This window comes from Balaenoptera musculus, chromosome 13, assembly GCF_009873245.2.
Source record: "Balaenoptera musculus isolate JJ_BM4_2016_0621 chromosome 13, mBalMus1.pri.v3, whole genome shotgun sequence".
NCBI classification, from domain to species: domain Eukaryota; kingdom Metazoa; phylum Chordata; class Mammalia; order Artiodactyla; family Balaenopteridae; genus Balaenoptera; species Balaenoptera musculus.
The window spans coordinates 28,161,094-28,180,271 of NC_045797.1; the positions used below are offsets into that span (position 1 = coordinate 28,161,094).

General features: G+C 35.0%; 1 protein-coding gene across 2 annotated transcripts in view; it reads left to right on the forward strand.

Annotated features, from left to right (window-relative positions):
• The window catches only part of EXOC6B (exocyst complex component 6B), a 714,846-nt gene that overhangs the window by 404,008 nt on the left and 291,660 nt on the right, over positions 1-19,178 (forward strand). For both annotated transcript variants that reach the window (XM_036873122.1, XM_036873124.1), the window contains exon 17: positions 14,157-14,291. In XM_036873122.1, the coding sequence (XP_036729017.1) occupies positions 14,157-14,291 (135 nt within the window). The remainder of the gene's footprint in view (positions 1-14,156; positions 14,292-19,178) is intronic.

A 19,178-nucleotide genomic window follows, 5' to 3' on the forward strand; every position in this document is an offset into this window, starting at 1 on the left:
TTTTCAGATATACATTATCAAGGATGAACGTCAGTAAGTGGTTAACAATACTGACCCATAGATAAGTACAGCTGGAAGCCAGGTGAACATCTATTTCTGATTTTGGAATGATTGTTTCTTTCCCTGTGTTAAGATTTAAAAACACTGTTATTATAATTTACAAATATTGTATTATAATGTGGGACATTGGCAGTGATTGAATTCTACTTATAACCAACTTTTTTTTTACAATTTAAAGTCACATTCAACATTATTTGGACAATCCCCTCATTTTGCAGAGCTTCGTTTCTCTTGCCTGGTATAGAAATATTAGGCATTGCCATTATGTGTCTGATAATAGGCTAACTTCTTTTGTAATCAGGAATGCTACAGAAAAGCAAAGTTGGATTGAAAATTTGGAAGTCCTTATGCTTTTGTAGATTATTCTGTTCTCCTTTTCTGAATCCCAAGTAGGACAGAAACTTATTTTGTGAACTACCTCTACATTAAAACTCTTGATATAATTCTTCTTAGGCCATTTGATTTATCAATCTCTTAAAAGCCATTTTATTTAATTAATTTATTTGTATTGAAGTATAGTTGATTTACAATATTGTGTTAGTTTCAGGTGTACAAAAATAAATCCGTTTTAAACAAGTAGCATAGCAGGAACATGGTGTGATAGAAAGAGCTTTGGACACAGAAGACTCTGGAATTTAGTTGTGACTATGCCGTTGATTTACTGTAGCATCTTAAAAGAAGACCTAACTCCTCAGTTCTTCAGTTTTCCTGACTCCATTGTCCATTTCAAAGGCACTGTACAGATCAAGTAACAATAGGAAGAAGCAGTAGGAGCTTATCAAGAAGTACTGTGTCATAGTTCTTGACATCATTTCAGTGAATGCTAAATGTTATTCCTAAGTCACTGGATCTTTTTCGGCAAAAATACTTTTGTTATCAAAATCTTTACATATGAATGAAGGAACATCCACACATGTTTATTTATTTTGGCTATGATGGTGGTGTGTACCTGTATAGACACATACAAAACCAGTGATTTTTTTCATCACCAACCAGTAAATCTTTGATTAACTATATTATTCACCTTTTATGAAAGGGAGGACATTATATCCTTCTTTATAGGTAACTAAAGTGATTTCACATCTGGAATCATCATCAGTAATAGGTAGCGTTTGTGGAACAATTTATATTCTTCAGTGTCCATTCACAGATAATCATCTTATTTATTACAATAACATTTGAAAAAGGCTGGGCATATGTTATTATTCCCATTTTATAGAAGGTGTAATTAAAGTTCAAGGAGAATGCCCAAGCTAGCAAAATGATAGAAATGAGACCTAAGTTCAGGTTATTTTTTTCCCCAAACTTACCCACTTTTACTATAGTGTACTACTTTCCATATTGATTTAATTATTGCATCATAACAAAGATAGAGATTTTTACAGGCGGTCCATGGTAACATGGAAATTGTTCTAGTTAGAGGTGATTTTGTAACAGGAGCAGATATCCACTCAAATGATAAAAGTATTATAAGCACTCAAAACTCACAGAATCCTATTTCTGGTTACCGGGTAAACAATTCTTTTAGTATTTAAAAGTTTGTATAAGCTAATATCTTTCTGCCTGTCTTGATTTGAGGTTATATGGTATCTTATCTCTTATTTTTTCTGTCCATATGCTCTATTCTTTTATCTCTTTCCCTCTATATACTGGCTTTCATGCTTTTCTCATGGCTTCCTTCCCCATGTTAAGCCAACTCTACATTACCTTTCAGTTCTAGCACCTACTGTAACTTGAATGCCTTGTATTCTCAGACCCTAAGTGATGATCTCTAGTTCAGTCAACAGACACAGCTGTTTTCCTAGGGCTGCTTCTTCCAGGTCTGTGAGAAGAAGGTCAGTCAAGAGTCTATGTTCTAAAGCAGACTTCCCAGGTTCCAGTTCTGGTTCTCCCCTTAATAAATGTGTTCTTGGGCAGATTGCTTGGCTTTATGTGTAAAATGGGGACAATAGTAGCATGTATTTCATAGGATTGTTGTGAAGATTAAATGAACATGTAAAGTGCTTAGAATAGTGCCTGGTTCATTGCAAATACTCAGTGCATATTGCCTGTTACTAAGAAAGAGGTCTGGGCAGGTAAACAGTGGTTGTTAGGGCTAGTATAGAAATGGAGTTTTTCAAATAAGAGAAGTCAGAAGATTAGAACAAGATGTCCTGTTAATTAACTTTACAATATTTATTGAGTGCCTACTATGTGACAGGTACTGATCTAAGTCTTAAGAATAAATAAGTAAACAACAAGAACATCAACAAAAGAGATTCTTGCTTATATTCTAGTGGCAGAAAACAGGTAATAAATGGTACAGAAAATAAATAAGTAAATCATCTAGTATGATGAAAGGTCGTGAATGCTATGGAGAAAGAGAAAGAACCTGGGTTAAGGAAATCAGCAGTCTGGTGGAGGTTCAAGGTTGGTCTTATTAAAAAGAGCAACATCTTGACAGTAAGTTATTATTGAAGGGGAAAGAGCATTCTTGACAGAAGTTAGAACTAGAGCAAAGGTCTGAAGGTAGTTAAGTTATTGGCAAGTTTAGGGAATAATAAGGAAGCTGAGGTAGCTGGAATAGAGTGAGTAAGGGGGAGAGAAACAGTAGATTAGGTCAGAGAGGTACCAGGGGTTCATGGTAGGCCATTATAAAGAGTTTGGCTTTTATTTTGTATGAAATGGGAGCCATGGCAGGATTTTGATTAGTGGCATCATCTGACATATTCAAAAAGGATCACATTGACTATGGTATTGAGAATAAACTGTAGGGTATAAGCAGGGAGACCAGTTAGGAAGCTATGACAGTAATCCAGCAAGACTTGATGGAAACTTGGGTGATAGAGGTGGTGACAAGTGGTCCTATTTGGACTGTAGAGCCAGCATAGTTTCTTGATGGTTAAAAGTAAAGGAAGCAAGAAAGTGAGGAATTGAAGATAACCCCTCAATTTTTTTTATCTGATCAACTAGAAGGCTGCATATACCATGTGCTATGATGGCAAAAACTTCAATTAGAGCTAAATTTGGGGTGGAGGAAGATTGGGAATTTGGTTTTGGACATATTCAATTTGTAGTGTCTATTAGACATACAGTTTGAGATACTGAGTTAACAGTTGTATATATGGGTTTAGAGTTTGAGAAGGCGGTTCGGCCGGGAGATAAAAAGTTGGGAGCATAAAAATGATATTTATAACCACCTGACTGGATACTATTGCTAAGGGAATTTGTAAAAGTGGAGAAAAGGGTAAAGAATTGAACCCTTGGGGGACTTCCCTGGTGGTCCAGTGGTTAGGAATCCACCTTCCAATGCAGGGGATGTGGGTTCGATTCCTGTGGTCGTGGAACTAAGATCCCACATGCTGCAGGGCAACTGAGCCTGCACACCACAACTAGAGAGCCTGCACACCTCAATTAATGAGCCCACGCGCTCTGGAGCCTGCACGCCACAACTAGAGAGAAGCCTGCGTGCCGCAATGAAAGATCCTGCATGCTGCAACTAAGACCCAATGCAGACAAAAATAAATAAATAATTTTTTTTTTTTTTAAAGAATTGAACCCTTGGGCTCTTTCATATTAAGAAGCCAGGGGAAAAGAGGAACCTGGAATGGAGTTGGGAAGGAGCTACTAGAGAAGTAAGAAACAGCAACAACAACAACAAAAAATAAAAACAGAAACACTAGAGTATGGTGTCCTGGAAGCCAAGTGAAGAAAGTATATCAAGAAGGAAGGAGTGGACAATTATGATAAATATTGGGGATACATCAAGTAAACTGAAGATTAAGAATTACCATTGGACTTAGCAACTTGGAGTAAGATGATGACCTTGATAAGAGCATTTTTAATAGAATGATGGTAGGAAACTCCTGATGGAGTAGGTTTAAAAGAGAATGAGTCCTACACAGAAGAATTTCAAACAATTTACATGGATATTAGCCCTTCCAGGGTTGGAGCTTAGCTTCCCACCCCTTGTGTGTATGTTGTTCTTAGTGACTTACTTCCCAAAAGCAGAGTGTGGAAGGAGGGAAAAAGTTACTTTACAGTGAAGAAACATGACAAACACTATTTCAGTCAGGTGATCAAGGTTAACATCATCAGTGATAAGTTGTGTTGATGGCATGTACCTTTGATATGATGTGATGAGAAGGCATTTCACCTCTGTGGTCTTCCTTGCAAACCCATGACCTTAGTCTAACCATGAGAAAAACGTTAAACAAACCCAAATTGAAGGACATTCTACAAAATACCTAACCAGTACTCCTCAAAACTTCATGGTCATCATAAACAAGCAAAGTGTGAGAAACTGTCACAGACCAGAGGAGGCTAAGGAGATAGGACAAATAAATGTAATGTGATATCTTAGATGGGCTCCTGAAAACAGTTAAGAACATCAGGGGAAAACTAGTGACACCTGAATAAGGTGTGTTGTTCAGTTAATAGTAATGTACTGATGTTTGTTCCTTAGTTATGGCAAGCATACCATAGTAATGTAAGATGTAAACAGTAGGGGGAACTGGGTGTGGTTTGTTTGGGAACTGTTTGCATCTATTTTGTAAATATAAAACTTTTTAAAATAAAGCATTTATTTATATTAAAAATTTTAAAGAATGGGGAGAGAGGAATTGGCAACTGTATATAAGACAACTCTTTCAGGGAATTTTGTTACAGAGGTTAAGTAAGGAAATGAGGTCGTAGCTGGCAGGCGAGGTCGGTTAATTAAAAGCTTTTTTTTTAATAGGAGAAGTTTAATAGGAGAAGCATGTTATTTATGATGAGAATGATGCAATAGAAAGCAAAAAGCTGATGATGTAGGAGAAAGGGGGAAATCTCTGGAGTACTGTGCTTAAGTAGGAGAGAGAGTTTAGAATCTCATGCACAATTAAAGAGATTGGTTTTAGGTAGTGTAAAGTTCACCTCTGGTAACAGATGAGAATCAAGAGTATGTGGATGCAGATGGTGGTGGTTGTGAATATGTTACGGTGTCGCTCTCCAAACGCTCAGTTTTCCCAGTGAAAGAAAGGTCTTCAGCTAAAAGTGGAGACAAATGTTGGGTTTAAGGTATCTCTGGAGAAGAGACGGTATCTCTGGGTGTTTGGAAAAGAGAATTAGTTCATGACCGATGATGTGATTAATTCATAGCATTAAGTGCCCCCTTTGGCTAGTGGATATAAATTAAAGTGAGACTAGCCAGCATGGTTATATATTTTCTTAAGCCATATAAGCCACTTTTAGCTGGATCTATAATATAGTAGTAAGTCCATATCAATAATAGCTCCCATGAATTTGGTATATTTAACACTCAATACTTTATTCCTTATATTAGTATTTATATTTAATTATTTATAAAATATTTATTATTTCCTTGATATGACATTGATATTATTATTTCAATTTTAAGGTGATGAAAGACAGTAACTTTGCTTAAGGCCACTCAACCAGTAAGTAGTTTGCAAATGAGATTGGAGATAAATTTTGAAATACATTTTCTTTTAAAAATAAGATCAAAAAGTCTGCAATTAATCAATGCTGGAGAGAGTGTGGAGAAAAAGGAACCCTCCTACACCGTTGGTGGGAATATAAATTGGTACAGCACTATGGAGAACAGTATGGAGGTTCCTTAAAAAACTAAAAATAGAGCTACCATATGATCCTGCAATCCCAATCCTGGACATACATCCAGAGAAAACCATACTTTGAAAAGATATGTGCACCCCAGTGTTTACAGCAGCACTATTTACAATAGCCCACACATGGAAGCAAACTAGATGTCCATCAACAGATGAATGGATAAAGAAGATGTGGTATATTTATACAACAGAATATTACTCAGCCATAAAAAGAATGAAATAATGCCATTTGCAGCAACAAGGATGGACCTAGTGATTATCATACTACGTGAAGGAAGTCAGACAAAGGCAGATATCATATGATATCACTTATATGTGGAATCTAAAAAATGATGCAAATGAACTTACTTACAAAATAGAAACAGACTCACAGACTTAGAAACTTATGGTTACCAGAGGGGAAAGTTGAGGGGGAGGGATAAATTAGGAGATTGGGATTAACATATACACACTACTATATATAGAATAGATAATCAACAAGGACCTGCTGTATAGCACAGGGAACTCTACTCAATACTCTGTAATAACCTATCAATATATGGGAAAAGAATCTGAAAAAAATATATATAATATGTAAAACTTAATCACTTTGCTGTATACCTGAAACTAATACAACATTGTATATCAACTATAATTAAAAAAAAAAAGATTTGAAGTAAGTTTTAAAATAAGATTTCTTTTTTTCTAAACCTTTGCTTTTTCACTACACTAATTTAAAAATGATATCATGGAGAGAAAGGAAATAAACCACTAGTTTATTAATCTCAGAATATCAGAGAATTAGTTAAATTTGGAAGAAGGTTTATGATGAATCAAAGGATACTCTGTTTTTTTGTGAAGGATGTATTGATAGAAAGCCTTAAAATATAAATTAGATTTAAAAGAATTTATTTATTACAGATGATAGCAGTATACCTTCACTTAAGTCCCTACTCAACTGTTATTTCCTTAAGGAGCCCTCCTTGACCACCCTGTCTCAAAATAGCTCAGATCTAACATCCCCTTGTAACTCTTTATCCTGCCTTCTATTTCCAGTGCTTATTACCACCTGCCATCATACTATATGTTTATATGTGTATGTGTTTACTGTAATATCCATGAAGCCAGGGACTTTGTCTTGTGTATAACTGTGGACAGCTCTATCCCAGTTCCATGGCACATAGGAGTTATTAATTAATGAAAGAGAGAAGAAAGAAAGAAAAAAAGAAAGTAGGTAGGTAGGTTCTTAGGGCAAAGTTAAAGAAATTTAGAGGTCCTGGTAGTGATACCATATTGAATACTTATACTTTTATGAGTATAATAATGCCCCAGGAGACCTGAATAAATGACCAATGATTTGTATTCACCCTTTGTTTTTATTATAGTCTGGATTGATGACCATATGGCTCTGTCCTGTGTTATTTATCTCCCACATACCATTTTTCTTCATCCCCAATTGTTAACAGCAGTGATATTGCTAATATTATGTTAAAACATTTTATACATAAGTCTTTTCAAATATAAGCTCTGTACTAGACCATTGAATTTGAAACCAGGAGTTCCAAGTATTTTAGCAGTTTATGTATTTGCCTTGGAGAGGGTATAAAATGAGTAGCTGACACAGCTTTTTATACCCTTGCTGGGGTGAAATGGAGATAAAATTCCTTGAAGTCTTATGGATAGCTTATTTTTGTAAATGAGAACCAAGGCTGTTATTTAGTTCTTCATCTTCCTGCAAATCACTATTTGAGAGGCATTGATGGTGTGGAGAGGAGTCATTTTCTTGGTTTGGATTAGTCCATTTGGAGCTTCAATGTACTAAATTCTCTGATTTGGGAAACAAGATAATATTGATCCTAATTACAAGTAGATGTGTATACCCCCGAAGTAATTTATAATTGGGAATGGACACCTAAATTCGTGGAATTTAGGGCTTAGTTTTGAAGTATTGAAGAAGATGAAGTCTTTTTTTTCCCTGGAGTTGGTCAAGAATATGAATATCTTCTGTGATCATGGTTCAGACTCTGCTGCGGTAATCGGAGCAGGGTTGGAAAAGAAGTGACTTCCACAGTCTAATCTGTGCCTTCCTTATTAGATTCTCTCTGATACTAGGAAGTAAAGACAGAAAAAATTTCTGCTTCTTAATGGTTTTTAGCCTAAGTGACTTCTGTCATTTAGCTGTGAGAGGTGTTTGTTTGCTTTATAGTGTTTTCTTTTCTTCTGGACAAGTTTCATAGAACTCCACTTTATATAAGATATAACCAACATCTTAATACATTGTTAGTTCCATGTCCTTGAAACAATAAGGACAGTTTGGCTGGCTACAGTGATATATTTTTGTAAGAGAGGGGGAAGTAGGGGTTAAAAATATCAAAGGAGCTCAAACTCTGATGGAAGTTGATACTTGAAATTGCTTCATTTCACCCTTAAGTTCAAAATTACTCTCAAAGCATCTGGCTTCACATTTGTAAATGCCGTTTTAAGGATTTTGGTTAGCTGTCATTTGGGAGTAGAGATCACTTAGACCTCATTAACAGACAATATTCCCTTTGAAAATGACATGGTATCTACTGTAATCCTAGAGTGTTTTAATAGTCTATTCTATGCTCAGCAATGAAACATTTCAAAAGTGACTGACAGCCAATTGATGTAATTCATGGTGATCTTTTGTGTTGACAGATCTTTAAAAAGTCGTGGGAAATTACTACTGTACCCAGTGAAGCCGCCTCTTTATTTTTTTTTTTAACTGCCAATATCCTGCAAAACACGACAATTTTCTCTTTGACTGCCACTGTTTTTTATTTCTATAACATGACACGATTCCTCCTTATTATTAGGATTTCTTTTGATAGATAGAATGTGTTCCCTATAGGTAATGCTCATTTTAAAATAGAAAATTTTCAGTTCCCCAAATTAACTCTCTTCCTTTTCTGGCTTCCCTATCACGACAACCTTGCCACTAGCCACCTTCCCACTCATGAAGAAGAGTGACTTAATGTAGACAATTTAAATTTTTAAATTTAAATTTAAATTTTAAAAATTTTGTCCTCCTCTGAAGGAGAAACATGTTGAAAGGAAGAAGGTGAGGAAAGGAATTGCTTATTTTGGTGGGTGTTTTTTCCTAGAGCACTCTAAAGTTAAAAAGCTGATGTTTTGGGTAATTTTATAGGTGATGGAATTTGTGTCCAAAACTCAAAGTCTCTAAATTCAAACTATTTTTTTTTAACATCTTTATTGGGGTATAACTGCTTTACAATGTTGTGTTAGTTTCCGCTGTATAGCAAAGTGAATCAGCTATGTGTATACATATATCCCCATATCCCCTCCCTCTTGCGTCTCCCTCTCACCCTCCCTATCCCACCCTGCTAGGTGGTCACAAAGCACCCAGCTGATCTCCCTGTGCTATATAGCTGCTTCCCAAGAGCTATCTATTTTACATTTGGTAGTGTATATATGTAAATACTACTCTCTCACTTCTTCCCAGCTTACCCTTCTCCCTCCCTGTGTCCTCAAGTCCATTCTCTACGTCTCCTACTTTATTCCCATCCTGCCCCTAGGTTCATCAGAACCATTTTTTTAAAATTTTAGATTCCATATATATGTGTTAGCATATGATATTTGTTTTTCTCTTCCTGACTTACTTCACTCTGAATGACAGACTCTAGGTCCATCCACCTCACTCCAAATAACTCAATTTCGTTTCTTTTTATGGCTGAGTAATATTCCATTGTACATATCTCCACATCTTCTTTATCCATTCATCTGTCGATGGACACTTAAGTTGCTTCCATGTCCTGGCTATTGTAAATAATGCTGCAATGAATATTGTGGTACATGACTTTTTTTGAATTATGGTTTTCTCAGGTATATGCCCAGGAGTGGGATTGCTGGGTCATATGGTAGTTCTACTTTTAGTTTTTTAAGGAACCTCCATACTGTTCTCCATAGTGGCTGTATCAATCTACATTCCCACCAACAGTGCAAGAGGGTTCCCTTTTCTCCACACCCTCTCCAGCATTTCTTGTTTGTAGATTTTTTAATGATGGCTATTCTGACTGGTGTGAGGTGATACCTCATTGTAGTTTTCATTTGCATTTCTCTAATGATTAATGGTGTTGAGCATTCTTTCATGTGTTTGTTGAGAATATGTTATATCTTCTTTGGAGAAATGTCTATTTAGGTCTTCTGCCCATTTTTGGATTGGGTTGTTTGTTTTTTTAATATTGAGCTGCATGAGCTGTTTATATATTTTGGAGATTAATCCTTTGTCCGTTGATTCATTTGCAAATATTTTCTCCCATTCTGAGGGCTGTCTTTTCGTCTTGTTTATGGTTTCCTTTGCTGTGCAAAAGCTTTTAAGTTTCATTAGGTCCCATTTGTTTATTTTTGTTTTTATATCCATTTCTCTAAGAGGTGGCCCTAAAAAGATCTTGCTGTGATTTATGTCAAAGAGTGTTCTTCCTATGTTTTCCTCTAAGAGTTTGATAGTGTCTGGCCTTACATTTAGGTTTTTAATCCATTTTGAGTTTATTTTTGTGTATGGTGTTAGGAAGTGTTCTAATTTCATTCTTTTACACGTAGCTGTCCAGTTTTCCCAGCACCACTTACTGAAGAGGCTGTATTTTCTCTATTGTATCTTCTTGCCTCCTTTATCAAATATAAGGTGACCATATGTGCGTGGGGTTACCTCTGGGCTTTCTATCCTGTTCCATTGATCTATATTTCTGTTTTTGTGCCAATACCATACTGTCTTGATTACTGTAGCTTTGTAATATAGTCTGAACTCAGGGAACCTGATTCCTCCAGCTCCGTTTTTGTTTCTCAAGATTGCTTTGGCTATTCGGGGTCTTTTGTGTTTCCATACAAACTGTGAAATTTTTTGTTCTAGTTCTGTGAAAAATGCCATTGGTAGTTTGATAGGGAATGCACTGAATCTGTTGATTGCTTTGGTAGTAGAGTCATTTTCACAATGTTGATTCTTCCAATCCAAGAACATGGTATATCTCTCCATCTATTTGTATCATATTTAATTTCTTTCATCAGTGTCTTATAGTTTTCTGCATGCAGGTCTTTTGTCTCCTTTTGTAGGTTTATTCCTAGGTATTTTATTCTTTTTGTTGCAGTGGTAAATGGGAGTGTTTTCTTAATTTCTCTTTCAAATTTTTCATCATTGGTGTATAGGAAAGCAAGACATTTCTGTGCATTAATTTTGTATCCTGCTACTCTACCAAATTCATTGATTAGCTCTAGTGGTCTTCTGGTTGCATCTTTAGGATTCTCTGTGTATAGTACCATGTCATCTGCAACAGTGACGTTTTACTTTTTTTCTGAATTGGATTCCTTTTATTTCTTTGTCTTCTCTGATTGCTGTGGCTAACACTTCCAAAACTATGTTGAATAATAGTGGTGAGAGTGGGCAACCTTGTCTTGTTCCTGATCTTAGAGGAAATGCTTTCAGTTTTTTACCATTCAGAACGATGTTGGCTGTGGTTTTGTCATATATGGTCTTTATTATGTTGAGGTAGGTTCCCTCTATGCCACTCTCTAGAGTTTTTTTTTTATCATAAATGGGTGTTGAATTTTGTCAAAAGCTTTTTCTGCATCTATTGAGATGATCATATGGTTTTTCTCCTCTAATTTGTTAATATGTTTTATCACATTGATTAATTTGTGTATATTGAAGAATCCTTGCATTCATTCCTGGGATAAACCCCACTTGATCATGGTGTAGGATCCTTTTAATGTGTTGTTGGATCCTGTTTGCTAGTATTTTGTTGAGGATATTTGGATGTATGTTCATCATTGATATTGGCCTGCAGTTTTCTTCTTTTGTGACATCTGTGTCTGGTTTTGGTATCAGGGTGATGGTGGCCTTGTAGAATGAGTTTCAGCGTGTTCCGCCCTCTGCTCTATTTTGGAAGAGTTTGAGAAGGATAGGTGTTAGCTCTTCTCTAAATGTTTGATAGAATTCGCCTGTGAAGCCATCTGGTCCTGGGCTTTTGTTTGTTGCAAGATTTTTCATCACAGTTTCAATTTCAGTGCTTTTGATTGGTCTGTTTATATTTTCTATTTCTTCCTGTTTCAGTCTTGGAATGTTGTGCTTTTCTAAGAATTTGTCCATTTCTTCCAGATTGTCCATTTTATTAGCTTATAGTTGCTTGCAGTAATCTCTCATGATCCTTTGTATTTCTGCAGTGTCAGTGGTTACTTCTCCTTTTTCATTTCTAATTCTGTTGATTTGAGTCTTCTTTTTTTTCTTGATAAGGCTGGCTAATGGTTTATCAATTTTGTTTATCTTCTCAAAGAACCAGCTTTTAGTTTTACTGATCTTTGCTGCTGTTTCCTTCATTTCTTTTTAATTTACTTCTGATCTGACCTTTATGATTTCTTTCCTTCTGCTAACCTTGGGAGTTTTTTTGTTCTTCTTTCTCTAATTGCTTTAGGTGTAAGGTTAGCTTGTTTATTTGAGATGTTTCTTGTTTTTTGTGGTAGGATTGTATTGCTATGAACTTCCCTCTTAGAACTGCTTTTGCTGCATCCCATAGGTTTTGGGTCATCGTATTATCATTGTCATTTGTTCTAGGTATATTTTTGATTTCCTCTTTTATTTCTTCAGTGATCTCTTGGTTATTAAATAGTGTATTGTTTAGCGTCCATGTGTTTGTATTCTTTACAGATTTTTTCCTGTAATTGATATCCAGTCTCATAGTGTTGTGGTCGGAAAAGATACCTGATATGATTTCAATTTTCTTAAATTTACCAAGGCCTGATTTGTGACCTAAGATATGATCTATCCTGGAGAATGTTCCATGAGCACTTGAGAAAAAAGTGTATTCTGTTGTTTTTGGATGGAATGTCATATAAGTATCAATTAAGTCCAACTTGTTTAATGTTATTTAAAGCTTATGTTTCCTTATTTATTTTCATTTTGGATGATCTGTCCATTGGTGACAGTGGGGTGTTAAAGCCCCCTGCTATTACTGTGTTACTGTTGATTTCCCCTTTTATGGCTGTCAGCATTTGCCTTATGTATTGAGATGCTCCTATGTTGGGTGCATTAATATTTACAATGTTATATCTTCTTCTTGGATTCATACCTTGATCATTTTGTAGTGTCCTTCTTTGTCTCTTGTAATAGTCTTTATTTTAAAGTCTATTTTGTCTGATATGAGAATTGCTACTCCAGCTTTCTTTTTATTTCCATTTGCATGGAATATCTTTTTCCATCCCTTCCCTTTCAGTCTGTATGTGTCCTTAGGTCTGAAGTGGGTCTCTTGTAGGCAGCTTATGTATAGGTTTTGTTTTTGTATCCATTCAGTCAGTCTATGTCTTTTGGTTGGAGCATTTAATCCATTTACATTTAAGGTAATTATCAATATGTGTGTTCCTATTACCATTTTCTTAGTTGTTTGGGGGTTTTTTTGTAGGTCTTTTCCTTCTCTTTTGTTTCCTGCCTAGAGAAGTTCCTTTAGCATTTGTTGTAAAGCTGGTTTGGTGGTGCTGAATTCTCTTAACTTTTGCTTGTCTGTAAAGGGTTTAATTTCTCCATTGAATCTGAATGAGGTCCATAACTTGAAGGTTGATTACTTGGATTTGAATCCCAGTTTTAATGTTACATGATCTAGAGTAAATCAGTTCATTTTTTCTTTTTTCTCTTGTAGTAGAATGGAAGTAATAATTATGCCCACTTAACTTACTTCTTCAGGTTGCTGGGAGGACGATCTTAGAAAATGAATTGTGCAGTGCTTTACAGGCTTTAATTCTACACAGACAGTAGTATTCTTCCTTATCCTCCTCTCAAAGTAATTTATAGATGACTTTTTATCTTACCAGTATTGCCTTGTTTAAGGATCTCCTCTGTAAGAAAAGGAAATAGTATTAACAAAAGAATATTTAACTTTCATAATAATTCTGTGATTTAGAAATTATTGTTAACATTTTACAGGTAAAGAAAGAGGCTTAGAGAAGTTAAGTAACTTTCTCAATATCAATAATTTTGTAAGTAGTTGCTCCCTGGTTTCTCTGACTTCAGTGCTCATGTTTTTTTCTTTCACAAACTAATGTAGTTTGTTAATATACTGCAACCTGTTCCAACATTCCTGTGTTCATCATGCCTAATTTTGAAACGTCTTGACATTTCAGTCATTCTTGTTTTTTTAATTGGAGTTCATTTATTTCATGCATTTGGCAATTATTTATTGCCAGGTACTATGCTAAACACTATCAGTTTTTGATCTTAGCCTAGTCTTTATTTTGAATAGAAGAAAACAAGTTTAAAATAGTGAAAATTGCTCCTATATTAGGGGGAAATATAAGATGCTTTGGGAAGTCAGGGGAATCTTCACAGAGGAAGTGATACCTAAGCCTGTGCTCTAACATTAACTTTTTATAGAATACAGATGGCCTCTGCCATTATGCCTTTTGTTTTTCTTGTACCAGAAGATTCATATTGAGCCATTCATCCTAGGGTGAATAGTCAAATTACTCTTACATGTTCTTGTTATTTTCCAGCTTGTCCAGATTATTATCAATACAACACACTTGGAGAAATCCTGTAAGTACTTGGAAGAATTCATCACCAATATCACTAATGTGCTTCCAGAGACAGTCCACACCACCAAGCTCTATGGCACCACGACTTTTAAGGTGAGAAAGCCCTACATTACTGTAGAAGTGCTTCTGGTGTGCTGGGGCATTCTACCTAACACGGCTTTGTTTCTCCCATAAGTCATACATGGTCTTCGAAATAAGTCCTTATGATTTCCTTAGGAAAGCAAATACCAATGCTAATTTTGGGGTGTTTAAACTAAAAACAGTCTACAGCTGTGTCCACTAAATCTTCCTTATATTTCATTCATGAAAATTACTATTTCCTCAGTTGACCACCTGACAGTCAAGTATTTTTAAATATGGTCTAGAAAAGAGTGGTTGCAGCTGAAATCAACAGCAGATTAAAATTTTTAATTTAGCTATCCTTTCTTTTCTGTGTCCTGGGTCCAGTTTTTTTTCTTTTAACTTTACATTTTAGTGAGGAATTTCTGTCCCTTGCTATTGTAGTTAGCAATTTTATAATCATCTTACAAGGCCACAGGACTAGTTTTGATGCAGTGTTGGATTAAATGGAAAAAATGACACTCTTATAGAGCAAAAGAAGAATTGATGGTAGATGAGTTTCTGGAGAGTAAAGAGCCTTAAGAAACTCATTCATATTGCTATGTGAGCTTTAAATAAATATTAAGCAGAAAGAGTAACAGGGCAATATCTTAAACTAAAATGGTAGATTCTGACATAATGAGCAACATGTATGCTTTGGGAGTTTGTTATTGTTGTTATTGTTTGATTATTTTAGTTCTGAAACAAATCTATGTCACTCTTTTGAAATCTAGAAGTTGTTAATTAGATATGAAGCGGTAGAGTTGAAATCATGATTTATGTTTATGGTATCTCCTTTTTTCAATCATTTTGTTCTCTTTTCCTATTTATTGGTACCTTCCCTTGAGAATGGATTTAAGAGAAGAAATCCAGTTTGATTCATATTGCTTATTATATTTTATGACATATAAAAATTGTTGGTATGATCTGCTCTTTTTTCTGTTCCAAGAAAAAAAATATGAAAGATCCTGGCCAAAGCAATCTTGAGACAGAAGAACAAAGCTAGAAGCATCACACTTCCTGATTTCAAATTATATTATAAAGCTATAGTAATCAAAACGGTATGGTATTGGCATACAGACAGATACATAGATCAGTGGAACAGATTGGAGAACCCAGTAATAAATGCATGCATATATTGTCAATTAATTTATGACAAAGGGGCCAAGAATATACAATGAGGACAGGATAGTCTTTTCAATAAAAGCAAGTCAAAACTGCAGTGAGATAATATCTGAGATAAACACATGTTAGAATGGCTATCATCAAAAATATAAGAGATAACATATACTGGCAAGGATGTGGAGAAAAGGGAACCTTGTACACTGTTGGTGGGAATGTAAGCTGGTACAGCCACTGTGGAAAACAGTATGGAGCTTCCTCAATAAATTAAAAAGAGAACTACTGTGTGATCTGGCAATTCTGCTTCTGAGTGTGTATTGAAAGGAATTGAAATCATTATCTTGAAGAGTTATGTATAATTCCATGTTCACTGCAGAATTAATCATAGTAGCCAAGATATGGAAACAGCCTAAGTGTCCATCAACAGATAAATGGATAAAGAAAATGTTATATACATATTCTCCATGTATGTATCCATATATATGTGTGTATGTGTGTATATAGATGTATATATGAATATTATTCACTCATGAAAAATGAGGAAATCCTGCCATTTGAATATTAAAAATAATTCAAACTCATAGAAACAGAGAGTAGAAAAGTGGTTGCAGGTAGTACTGGGAGAGTGGGTTTGGCAATAGAGACAAGTTGGTAAAAGGGCTACAGACTTTCAGCTATAAGAGGAATAAGGTCTGAGGATCTAATGTAAAACATGGTTTCTATAGTTGATAATACTGTATTGTATAATATTTGCTAAGAGGATAGAACTTAAATGTTCTTACTAAAAAAAAAAGATAAATATGTGAGGTGATGAATGTGTTAAATAACTAGATGATAGAAAAGAAATCCTTTCACAATATATTTGAATATCAAATCACCACAATATGTATTTTAAATGTCTTATAATTTTATTTTCAATTGTACCTCAGTGAAGCTGAAAAAATGGAAAAAATGAGATGTGTAACAACAAGATATTCTTTATGTTTATGATTAGGTTAGCTGCTAGATGAGTTACACATTCATGATGTGACCATGGGTTGTTTCAAATTCCCTATAAAATTACTTACAACAGAATTAATTATGCATGATATTATGTTGGTATCTTTACTTGTAAACTTTTCAGTGATGTCTCCTTGTAGTAATACTGATACACTTTTAGTGAGGGAAAGACTTATTTCATAAAGAGGCCCCAATTATTAGTATGAAAATATGACAAGAGCTTTAAGAATTTCAGGATGACCTTCCTTAGATAGTTTAATAGGATAGTTTAATAAGTACTCTTAATATTAGCATTATTATGGAGCATGGGTAATAATTTTATCAAAAATATTTCTACATGATTTCTACATGTGGAAGCCAAAATTTCTCTAGGAAAGAAAATGAGGGAGATGCTTATAGTTAAGTGTTCAATAGAAAATAGGAGTTAGAGAGTTAGAATGTGATGTTCGTTTATACTTGTTTATCCTATGGGGAATATGTAATATGTACTGCTATTCTTCCCCTAATCCATCTCAATTTTCTTATTTCAAGGGCTTTTCAAATTATGGTCAGAAATCCTCCCAAAGGGTGGCTTGTGTATTTTGTTGTTCCAGCATTAAAATTGCTGAGGGAAAATTAAAGGCAGACAGGAAGCCATAGAGGTTGAGCAGCCAGTTAAATACTTAGTAAAGGAGAAGTTCTGGAGACCACTAAAGGTCATGTTGACAGTGCTTATTGGAAACACTGATTGCTTAAAACACTTTGAAAGTTTATTTTTACCAGGACTGTTTCAGACCAGCTAACCCAGAACTCAGTATAAACATGGCAATTATAACAGCTACATATTGTGTATTTTCCTAAGCTACTGTTTCCAGAAAACTTTCACTTGCAGATGGAAACCTTAATGCTGAAAAAGGGGCAAAAACAATCAGAAGGTCTTCAAGGTATTTTCTTGCAGAATTCCTTCTTGTTTCTACCATATGTGACCTAATCAAGCTGGTATCCTTAGCTTTCCTTGTTTATAAGAATTCCCTTACTTACAAAATAGAATGAAGGTATTTATTAATTTACCCCATCACAAATATTGCTTGTGTACCTACTATAAAATATGGAAGAGAAATTACTTAGTCCTTGGATTTAGAGTCTGTAATCTACGGGGAAGACAGACACTGTAAGTTCTATAAAGAACTGTGCAAAAAATGCTGGCATAATATAATAAATACATTAAATCTCTCACTGATTCTCCAGGTTTTTATAAAACATCTGCTACATACCAGGCAATAAACCAGTCTCCTGACTTTACACAGCATATATTCTAGTGAGGGTGATAGATGATACACAAACAAAAAATTTAATATAATGTCAGGTAGTGGTAAGAGCTAGGAAGAAAAATAAATGACCTGAATGAAATAAGAAATTGAATCACTTGGATTTCTGATAGATAAGCAGTCCAGTCAGAGGTAACAATATGGTAGAAGGTATTGGTGTATTCAAGGTGATCAGTATGCAAGGGGGTCAGTCTGGCAGTGATGTATTTATCATTGGTTCGGGTGGTAAGAGACAAGATTGTCAGGAGTCATATGACTTCTGGACTTGTAGGCCCCAGTAAATACTTTCTATTTTATTTTGAAATGAAATGTGAGGTCATTAGAAGATTGGAAATGGTGGTGATAACCTGATTTATGATGGGTAACACTAGTTGCTATGTGGAAAATATACTATAGGTCAGTAAGAGTGGAAGAAGGGAATCCAATTTAAAGGTCATTGGAGTAGTCTAGGTAAGAGATAATGGTCACTTGCACTACAGTGGTAGGGTTGGAACTGGTAAGAAATATTTTTGAAGATAGAGATGGCAAGTTTTATTGCTAGATTAGGTATGAGGTTATAAGAGAAAGAATGGAGTCAAGGATAATTCCAAGATACTTAAACTAAGCAAACTGGATTAACTAAGATGGGGAGCAGCGAGAAAATAACAGTTTTGTGGAGTGGCAGTAGTAGGATCAAGATTTCCATTTTTCACGTATTAAGCTTGAGGTATTTATTAGTCATTTATCATAGAGATTAAATTGACAGGATAAAGTCATAGCTGGATATAAAAATTTAGAATTCATAAGTGTAAAGATGGTATTTTATGCCATGGAGCTGGCTTTCTTCTGGGAATTTAATATAGATAGAGAAAAGGTGTGAGGATTGAGCTCCAAGGGAAATCAACATTGACAGGTCTAGAAGAAGAGGTGAGTGGTACTTATCTCAGCTGTGAGACCTTCAGGGAGGACTTACCAGAAAAGGCCCAGTAGGAGGTGTCCAGCAGGAATATCTTGGGACCAGCAGGAGGTGTCCAGGTGGAGAAAGGATGAGGAGGGAGTAAGGGACATTTTTAGGTGAGGCAACTTCATGTAAAAAGATGAAATAATAAAATAAAATCATACTTCTTTGGTGTAGAATAAGGGTAGCAATGACATAGAGAAGTAGGTAAATATCAATTTGTGAAGCACTTTGTTTTATAATGATAGATAATTTGGACTTTATCCTACTAAAGTCTTTGAGAGGCTTCAAGCAAGGGTGTGTTGCAATTTTAAAAATAATCATTTACTTTGCCTAATTAGAAGGAAGGAAGGAAGGAATGAAAAAGGATGGAATGCAGGAAAGGAAGGAGAAAAGAAAGAAGAAAGGAAGGAATAAATAAATCACAATTACTTGAAATTCATAATCAGAGGAAATGAAATACCCAGAATACTTTGTATAACTCTGTGCTAATAAATTTGATGATCTATAGGAAAA